This window comes from Rhipicephalus microplus, chromosome X, assembly GCF_043290135.1.
Source record: "Rhipicephalus microplus isolate Deutch F79 chromosome X, USDA_Rmic, whole genome shotgun sequence".
NCBI classification, from domain to species: Eukaryota; Metazoa; Arthropoda; class Arachnida; order Ixodida; family Ixodidae; genus Rhipicephalus; species Rhipicephalus microplus.
In genome coordinates, this window is record NC_134710.1 from 307,271,438 (window position 1) to 307,281,421 (window position 9,984).

General features: G+C 40.2%; 1 protein-coding gene across 3 annotated transcripts in view; it reads left to right on the forward strand.

Moving 5' to 3' along the window:
* Kyat (Kynurenine aminotransferase) overlaps positions 1 to 6,350 on the forward strand; it is a 95,003-nt gene extending 88,653 nt beyond the window's left edge. For all 3 annotated transcript variants that reach the window (XM_037413794.2, XM_037413795.2, XM_075879475.1), the window contains 2 exons: positions 3,872 to 3,958; positions 6,190 to 6,350. In XM_037413794.2, coding sequence (XP_037269691.2) covers positions 3,872 to 3,958; positions 6,190 to 6,237 — 135 coding nt within the window. In that variant the 3' untranslated portion in view covers positions 6,238 to 6,350. The remainder of the gene's footprint in view (positions 1 to 3,871; positions 3,959 to 6,189) is intronic.
* The last annotated feature ends 3,634 nt before the right edge of the window (positions 6,351 to 9,984 follow it).

A 9,984-nucleotide genomic window follows, 5' to 3' on the forward strand; every position in this document is an offset into this window, starting at 1 on the left:
AGTGTTACCTATTTGGACTTTATAGGAAGCATGGCTACAATGGCAAAAGTGCTCTTGGCATCTCCATATAGTTGCTATCTGACAAAAGGAATTTCTTTTTCAGACACACCCTCTAAGCTGATGATGATGGACTTGAACATACCTGAATATCTAATCAGTGTATTGTTATCTAGCCTTGAACTTTCTGCAAAAAGTGACCATCAGAACCAGTAGTGGTTGCAGCTTGTAATTTTAATTACTTAACTTCAAGAAAGGATGTATGTCTTCTGTCAAGGCGTCTGTACAGAAAGTGGTGGATAAATCAAGTTAGGTACAAATTGGCTGTGAATGCAAGCTGTTTGGACTCTGTGTGTGCATTGTCTTTGAAGACTTATCCCTGGTAACTTACTCTGACACTTATGCCCCTGTCACACAGCAAATCTAATGTCATTTACAGCTTATGTCATTCGTCAGGGACGCCAGGGACTTTTAGGGAGATCGCTGTTAACTTATGTATACGCAACTTTTGTAATTTGTGGTTATCTTATTCTTTACTAGATTACCTTATTACTGGTTTGATGACGTGCCAAATAGCACGTGCAAAGGGCGCAAGTTTCTAAAAGAAAGCTACCCTCAACTATAGCGACTGGACTCCGGTCATGTTTCATTCGGGCTCTGTTGTTGTTGTTGTTGTTGCCTGTATCACGGGTGGTGACCTCAGGACATTGCTGCCATCATCTCATTTCTGTGGCCACTTGTACGCCCATGCTTCACCAGTCACTATATACTCATACTGCCCTGACATATGGTTTGTCATGTTTGTTTTCGAGTGGCTCTTAGCTTACCTTCGTTAGTGTCGTGCAGCTGTGGCAAGTTGCATAAAACGGCTGCGTTTACATTCTAGGAGCACCTTTTTAGTCTTAAAAATTTATTTTTGAGGATGTGTGCATGATACATGGAAGTTTTAATACATTTTTTTTCTTTCAAAGCCACAGCTCGAGAAGGCTAAGGTCATGGTCATTATTTTAAGATGACATTTGTTTTATCTGTGTGACAGCATGCATGTAAAATTATATTAGGTCCACTTAATGTCATTCGTTATAAATGATATTAGATTCGCTGTGTGACAGGGGTAATATTCTTACTGAGCACCTGGGTGGCTCACTTGCAAGCAGACTTGGTCCATCGTTCCTATGTGAAAGTGTGCTCAGAAAGCACTCCACAGGCACAACTTGCACACTTTGACGGGAAGCAATAGGGGCTGTGGATATACAAAGATATGAGGTCAAGATCACACGGAGCTGTGATGTGACGCTTGTCCCATGCTCGCGGCAGTGGCAGCACTGCAGTTTAATGGGAGGTGTTTCTGTCAACAAGGAGTGTCTTTTTCAGAATAATCAGGGAAAAATCGCCTGTAGCATCTGAGGGGTGCCGAATTCTGTCGTGATGGAAGGTGCGGCAATGAAATTAGAAATTACCAGCTGAAAATACCAGCATGTCTACAGAGTTTAAAATAGCAGCTGTAATCACTAAAGAGGACAGACAAGAAACAAATATTGGAGAAAGAAAAGCAAACCTCGATCCTGATTAATGAGCGACCAAGAAAAAGCAAAAGAAGCAATGTAAGGCTTCTATATATATATTTTTTTCAAAGTAGAAATGGGCACTTTCAAAGCGAAATACAAGTGTACTTCGAAAATAAGGGCAAATAAATATATTCTGTGTTCTCTGTTTTTTATTCTTTTTAATCTGATTCACGACCAACTTTTACAAAATAGTATCCATTGCATCAGTCAGAAAAATTTAGCTGTAATGGTCATGGAAAATTTGGAAAGGTCAGGGAATTCGATTTATGCATATTGCTAGACACCCTGTAGTATATCTGTAGAAGCTAGTTTCGGTTCCTACTTCACCCTGATGTCGCAACACGGTGTGAGATTCTCATCACGTGCTTGCCCAAGATATCGTGACGTTAGCACAGCTGCTCCATTCCTGGCTCCGTTTGTGATGCACAAGAGGCCATTTTGAATGTTTTTATGCCTTAAGTCATCTAAACTAGCCATACTGGTGTTTGAAGTCATCAGAATGGACGCTGGAGCCTGATGCTGATGCTAGTATTAATGTCAATAGGTGCACGATGCCAAAATGGACTGTCAAAATAAAATACATATCATTATTTACTGAGCTTCACACTTGAGCAGAGCAGGCTCTGTGTACAGGAGATTTGTATGGCAGAGTAAACTCTCCTTCAAAAATTCATGTCAGTACTCCTTTAAGCTGTCATTATATGGCCCCCAAGCTAGCACACCAGACTGATCGGGGGACTCAAATTGTATATCTATGTGATGGCCATCCCTACATTTAGTGACTTGATGAGTTTCCTTTTTTCATGCCTGAAGCCGTACTGCATATTATGTGCATTTTGAACAGTTTGTGTGAAAAGTGCTGTAATGAACTACTATTTGTGCTGCCCTCAAGGAATAGAGGCCTCACGCTGCAATTGAGGCAGATAAGTAAGGAAAATGCATGAAAGTACTGCACAATTTTTATGTCCATACTCCTTTCACAATCATATAGTATTAAATTTACTCTCATGTGCAATAAATAGTTATCTCTTTGAAAGCAGTCGCATTCACATGCACTCTGTGCAGTTATTTAAAAAGCAGTGCATCTTTGTGGGCATATTGTTGTGGACAAGGGCCTTTCAATATCTAGCGAAAATGGGAAGTAGTAGTGATATGGTGTCACACACATTAGTCGATATAGTGCTCTGGTTACAAGCCATTCTAGCTTTAATATTCTTTACATCTGATACAAACCAGCTTTGTACTTTGCGTTAACTTTTCCCACAATGTACAGCATTTTTCTCACCTTTTGGTGCCTGTTTCTGGCTGAAACGTTTGCTATGTTGATAGCAGTGTGGCTTTGACAACCGTCCTGGCACACTGTCCGTGGTATTGCATCACGACATCCCCCAATTTTCATAATGTGTTAGAACTTCAGGTCAATAGTCTACAACTTCACTATATTTGGCACATGTTTAGATATTTTTTCATTAGGGATGCTTAATCACAGCTGGATGTGTATTAGGGAATCAATGCCTTATACATCCACATCAGAAACAGTAACAAAGCAAGAAAAGAAAAATTGTCTCCATTAATGCTTATGGGTTGCGCTACTGGTGCTCCTAGTATATTTCATATAGCAATTTCCTATTGGCAAATTTAGGGGAAAAAATTTTCTTTCTAAACGTTCCGAGCTGCATCAAAGTTGGTGTGTCATAAGGATTGTAAAATTAATGACGGTACAGACATTAACTAATGCTAATTTCTGTCTATGCCCCCTCTTTTTTATTCTCTAGTCTATGCGGTGCCATGTCATTCCTCGAGAATTATAAATCAATCAGCCCAGTAACAAGTCTGCATACTCAAGGCATCTTTAGTAAATCCAACCTTACATAATCAAAGTGTGTATTGTACGACATGAAATAGCATATCTTTGTGGCTTCAGCTGAGTTATGCATCAAAATGTTGCCCTGCTGCAATGGTCTAGTGGCTAAGGCACTTTGCTGCTGAACCGCAGGTCGCGGGATCCAATCCCGGCGGCTTCGGCGTCTGCATTTTCGTTGGAAGCAAAAATGCTGTGGGCCCATGTGCTCAGATTTCGGTGCATGTTAAAAAAAAACCTAGGTGGTCGAAATTTCTGGAGCCCTCCACTACAGTGTCTCTCATAATCATATGTTGGTTTTGGGTGCATTGAACCCCACATCTCATTATCATGCATTAAAATGTTCAGTTATTTTGCACACTGTATACTATATCCATGGAATTGTCACTATGTGCATTGTAAAACCCAGTCATGTGCTGCATAGTAAAAATGATTTATTTTCTAGAAGCTGCAGGGGATTCCTCCAAGTGCCTTCTATGGTGCGAACAATAAGCACCTTGCTGAAAACTTGATACGGTTTTGTTTTATCAAGGTATGTACCAAAGTAATGAATATGCATGCATTCTCTCTTGTGTGCAAGCGAATGCTGATGAGGAATCTTTTAATCAAGAACCTTACTAGAGCTAATGTTTTTGTAAGAGGACTTGTTTTCGTTAGGGCAGCAACTCTTTCTTAGTGGCATCTTTATATGCGCTTAGCTCACTCTCCTCCAACTGCAAATATGGAGACAAGCAAGCTCATTTGCATAGAAGGAGAAGGGAGGTCTATTGGGGATAGAAAGACTGGTGTGACAAAGGGTCGATTGGCATTATACAGTGTAAGGATGAAATAAAAGGGTGCCGATGTTCAATACTCGTTATGGTCTATTTCAAGGGTAGGCTTGTCGCTGAGCCTCCACTAAGCTTGCAGATGGTAATGCCATTTGTTCTCTTTTCGATAAGCTCCTCACAGAATGGGCAATAGCTGAAAATGACAATTTCGCAGTTAACATGATTAAAGGAAAAGGCAAAAAAATGTTTTTTTTAAAAAGGCTTGCATCTGAGTTGTCGTAGTTGTGTCTACTAAACCATCTTATTATTGGCTCTGGAGTGTGTTGAACTCGTGAATGAGGTACAATTGGTATATTTTTTATTTCTGGGGCAGCAAAAGTATGACTGAAGTACGTATATAAAACTTGAGTTTATTGTTATTGTGACCTGCCATTTTGAAATGATGTGCCACTGCTTTCAGTAGTTTCTTTGCAGTATCTACACAATGCTCATTTGTGACACTGTCTACACAATGCTCATTTATGACACAGTGAACATCCCAGAATGTAAATAAAATTATTTATTTTACTGTATAGCCGGAATATAGGTTGGACCGAAATATAGGACCCCCCAAACTTTGAATCTCAGGAAAAGAAATTTTTAAATGTCTCAAAGTATCGCGACACACACTTGCCTTGGTAAATACGTGATGCAACCAGCTGCACTGTGGTGACATTTCTTTTTATTTGGACACTAATATTATGTCGTTAAACACCAGAAGGCCACAAAGTGCTGTCACTCAGGCTCGTCTGAACTTGAGTCTGATGACACCTGTTTTTCAGTAGTAACATCATCCCAGAGTGAATCGTCCTTCATTCCATCCAATGCATTAGTGATGCACCATTTGGGGAAAGACGAAAGTATGCCACCTCAGCCCAAAGCCCTTCTGCATCGCAAGTCGGTGCACACACGATGGAGATCCCTTGAATTGAACCCTTGTGAGCCCAGAGTAGCACGCTATCTCAAGAGCTTTTATGTGGATGCACTCCGCGTTTTGGGTAGTGACCTTGCACGCAGCTGCCGGCCGAATTCGGCGAATAGTGTTTCCACTTCGGGGTGCATTGCAGTCCTTCCATGAAACTATGTTTTCTTTTGTTGCTGCAGGATGTGGTGCGCTGCCTTTGGCTCCTCTAGTATCGGATGCTTTTCTTCCGATGCACGGAATTTCCGTTGTGCCGCCAGGTTGCCGTGCGCTTTGGCATACTCAATAACTTTTTTGTTAAAGCCTATCGTAAACTGCCGTCGACTATCACTCATTTCTGAAGGAAATAGAAAAAAAAATCTCAGCATTTCACAGAGTGAGTGATAAGTGGGGCAAAGCTTCGAAAGGTTTTATTGGCAAACTTGGCATCATCCACTGGCAGCGTCCATTCGATCATGTCTGTATGTGTGTAGGTATGTATGTCTGTCCTGTCCGCATCTGTCCGTCTAGTGAACACTCGAAATAACACCATCTTGCATCTTTCGTCATATATTCATCATATACTAGTACCCCCTTCTAGCAGACATTCCAAGGACTAAAACGAGAGGTGGCTAGTACATACAGGAGACGCACGACCCAAGCCTCAAGGAGCTTTTTCGCTCCTAAAACAGCAGACTGACAGCAGATAACCAAGGCAAAATGGCGTTGCTAAAACACTGTAGGCCTTGCCTAGCCTTGCCCAACGGCGCCGCTCCTGATGCTCACGATGGCAATAGAGGCTTTCGACTTGAGCTGCCTATTGTTGCGAGACTTCCACATTTTTTTTCTGCTAATGATCGGTATATAAGACAAGGGTCGGCTTTTCATTGCGTTTTTTTTTAATTCGACCTATAATCTGGTTTTTATAGTATGCTTTGCTGGCCTACCTAAAGCTGTAATTATTATTGAAATTTCTCTTTCACTATGAAGATAATGATAAGGGTTTTTATCTTCATTAATGCATGACATCTTTCTTTTTTCTTTCTTTTCTAGGATGATTCAACTCTTCAGAAGGCTGCGAACATATTGTCAGCGTTATAGGCAGTATCCCGAGTAGTGCGTCATTGGAGGAGTATGCCATGACTAGTAGCAGAGCGTTTAGTGGATTTTGTTCCTGTCATTGACCATATTAAAGCAACTTTCATTATTTTGGCCCCAGTGAAGTATATGTAATTGATTCAAATTATCTGAAGTTTGAAGTGGAAGTTGACTGTACTATGGTGTTTTAGATAGTAAAAATTATGGGTTTCATGTTTTATTAAAGTGAACATCATGAGTTTCATGTTTTATTAAAGTCAACATCATGGTGCTGATACTTGCTGGCACTGCATGGCAACCTTGAGTCAGTTACATAAGATAGCCATAAGGGGGGCTGCACAAGAGAGGTGATGTCGCCCTTATTAGTATAATCTGCTGTGGACAAGATGCTGCAGCAAGATTTGTCAACTTCCTGGCATGGTGTAGGAAAGCTGAACCGGACCATTCCTCAAAGCTTTATATGCAGCTATTGCAGCTTAATTGTCTGGTCTCCTACCACTGATTGCATCCATATTACCGAGTCTATCAAATTGAGGATGTCACAGCTTCAAACGTTTTATATTCATGTTGTTGCAGGCTTGTGGAGTATATGTCATGAGGTGCTCAACAGGTTGGGGGTAAGGGGCAGTAGCAAAGGAATGACCAGTGAAGGCATACTCCTGAGATGTATACTCATAACATTTGTCAAGCCCAGAAGAGAGAAGTGCAGTTTACTCAGGAGAGAAGCTCCAGCAGTGATGGAAATGCTGCTCCGCTTGCTCCAAACTGCCTGCTGCTCCATGCTGCTCCAAAGAGCAATATTTGCTGGTAGATATTCCAAACCTGCTCCAAAATGGTGCTGGCAAACTAAAAAGAATGAAGTTGCACCATGGGACCATCCCGTGAGCATAAGCGAAACCAAAAGCAAGCTGTATACAGTATTTTCCTGGTATGCTTCTCAATGGCATAAATCCAGAAAAATCTCAAGTGGTGACACATATCAGGCCATGGTGTCAAATTCATATTTTTAATATGGGTTTTATTTTTATTTATATAAAAATTAAATCATGCTTTCAAATAAAATAAAAAAAATGAGCATGGGGTCCGAGCTCGAGCAAAAGCATTATTCTTTTCAGTCTTTTTTTTTTACCTTTTTTTCTATTTCAATACTTCACACAGCTGAGGGGCATTTAACACAGGTATGTAGTAAAAGATAAAAATCCTTTTAAGAAGTTGATTGCGCTATACCTAACTGTTAACCCAATTATATCACGAGCTAAAGCTAAATATCAAGTGGGACACTTACAAGGGGTGTCCTCCACAGCCTGAACATCAGAAAAGTCCAGACTCTCTTGACCCCCTTCTCCCCGCCCATGATTTATGCCAACTAGACTGCTTGTATACTAGCTGCATACAAGTACATGGCATGTTTAATAATAAATAGAAATATTTATTAGATCCTTAAATGATGTTTTAGACTTCAGGAGTCGTTAGGAACATGCATCTGCTCCGAAAACACCAATAGCAACCCTAAGCTATAGCATTTTTTGCTGCTCCGAAGACACTTGAGCCTGCTCCAAAGCACCATTTTTTATGCTTGAGAATCTGCTCCAGAAAGCTGAATGTCGCTTCCATCACTGCTCTAGGGCACTGCGCTCCACCACGTTTTTGCAAAGAGAGCAGTTTTTCAAGAAGTAGCTTGGCAAACAGTTGCCATTATTTACAAGATGGAGAGGAGATGCGAGAAAACACCTCAATCGCTGCAGTGGGTAACAAGGAAAGAAACAAGCAAAACTGAATCATTATGCCAAGGTAGAGCACAGACAGCAGTGCCAAATAAAACTTTTACCCTCATGACCCACTCCTCCTCCATAATGCCATTGCTAGCCAAAAACAAACGCTCTGTAGAAACATAACGCTAAATTCTATACATATTGCTTGTTCCAAATTCTGAGCTGTTAGGTTATCTTGTTCACTCATCTTTTTCACTGAATTTCGTACATAATGATTTTCAAAATTTTGAGCAACTTAGCGAGGAGTGCATTGCGCAAAAAAATGCTGCCAGCATGACTGCTACACTGAAAAATGAGGTATTCTGCTGCAATGCATGCACTTCAAAAGTTGACAGGAGCTCGAGCGCTCACAAAGCTTTGATGCAACATGCATAGTGCAGGCTTCTATAGCAATGTTCACCTATGAAGAAAGCTAAATGGCAGGTAAGAAGGGGGATTATGAACACATTCTTATGTAAGACAAAATGAAATACGGGTTCTATCTGGAAATTTGAACAAACCTAATACCACCTGGGACAATTTTTTCTCGTATTCTGTTTAGGGTGCTGGAAGTGTTACGGCTAACCTAGCTTTTAACTCCGATCTCCGACAAGGCAGACAATTCTCAAGAATTACAAATGATTCAAGGTCCATTTCTGATCTGCTTTTTTGTAAGTGGCAGCATAAAAAGCTGCACTTCATGAACAGTGACAGTAGATATTTCTGATCATAAAACACTTGTCGCGACGCTGAACAATGTTTTACGCAATCGAAGTAATAGGCACCATCTTTATGATGAATGTATAATAGATATACGGCTTTTAATTACAATCACTTTGCTGGCCTTGCTTGTGGTGTAGAGGACCTCTGGCATTTTTCCAAAGGCCTTGTTTTGATCGTATGAAACGTTTTGTTTCTAAAATAGTGGAGAAGTCCGAGCACCATAATCTATGGTTTACACAAGAGACATTTCAAATAAGACTGAAACCTCAGTGGTTGAACAGAAACACGAGAAAATGAACAATGATTAACTGGAAGAAGCTTTTGACAAGCCATCTACAATAGTCGGAAAAATTGCCAGTGATAAAGACTACTATTACAGCACATTAATGCCAGACTTTATCAGATCATCTCCCGAGAAATTCTGGAGGGTTGTGATGCTCGCTTCTTAGTCCGACACATTTGTTGTAAATGGTGAAAACCTATATGTTGCGAAGATAGCTTGTTTCAAAAGACCGCATTTACCAGTGGTAAGAGCTGTCTACCACACTTTTCTAGTACAAAATCGCCTTCCTTTCCGGACCTCATTTCAGAACAAGGCATTCTAAATTTACAGTAAAGTTTTACCTTGACAAATCTTGAGGACCTGACTGTATCCTTATCTTTTTTTTAAAGCATTATGCAGAATGGTGTGCTTAATACTTGCATATTCTATGTAGGAGGTCTGTAAACGAAAGAGCATTACCCAAAAATTGGAACATTTCTAACGTAAAACCTTTAGAATAATCAAGGGACAAAGCTTGCATAAAAAATTACATGCAGATTCTATAAATACCAGCATTTTGCAAGGCCTTAGAACATAACTTAGAACACATACCTAATTTTCTTGCCAAGCCTAGGACTTTAGGAGATTTGCAGTATGGTTTTAGAAATGGCCTTTCGACAGCCACTATGCTTGTTCAAACTGTATATGACTTCGCTAGCACTATAAACAAAAGGAAAGAAGCAGATGCCTTATTTATAGATTACAGCCAGGCATTCAATAAGCTCTTTCATGTTAGACTGATTCATTACATTAGCTAGGTGCTGTCACAAAAAAATTGACAAAATGATAGCATAGATTAAAGTCTACGTTACTGACCACGATCACCTTGTTGATCTAAAAAAAAAAAAAAAAACTGCTTTAGATATAGCTCCTCTCAAGTCTCACAAGGTTCCGTTCTAGAGCCCATTTTCTTTTAACAGGGGAGCTGTTTAAGCTCTGCAAACAAGAATTGTT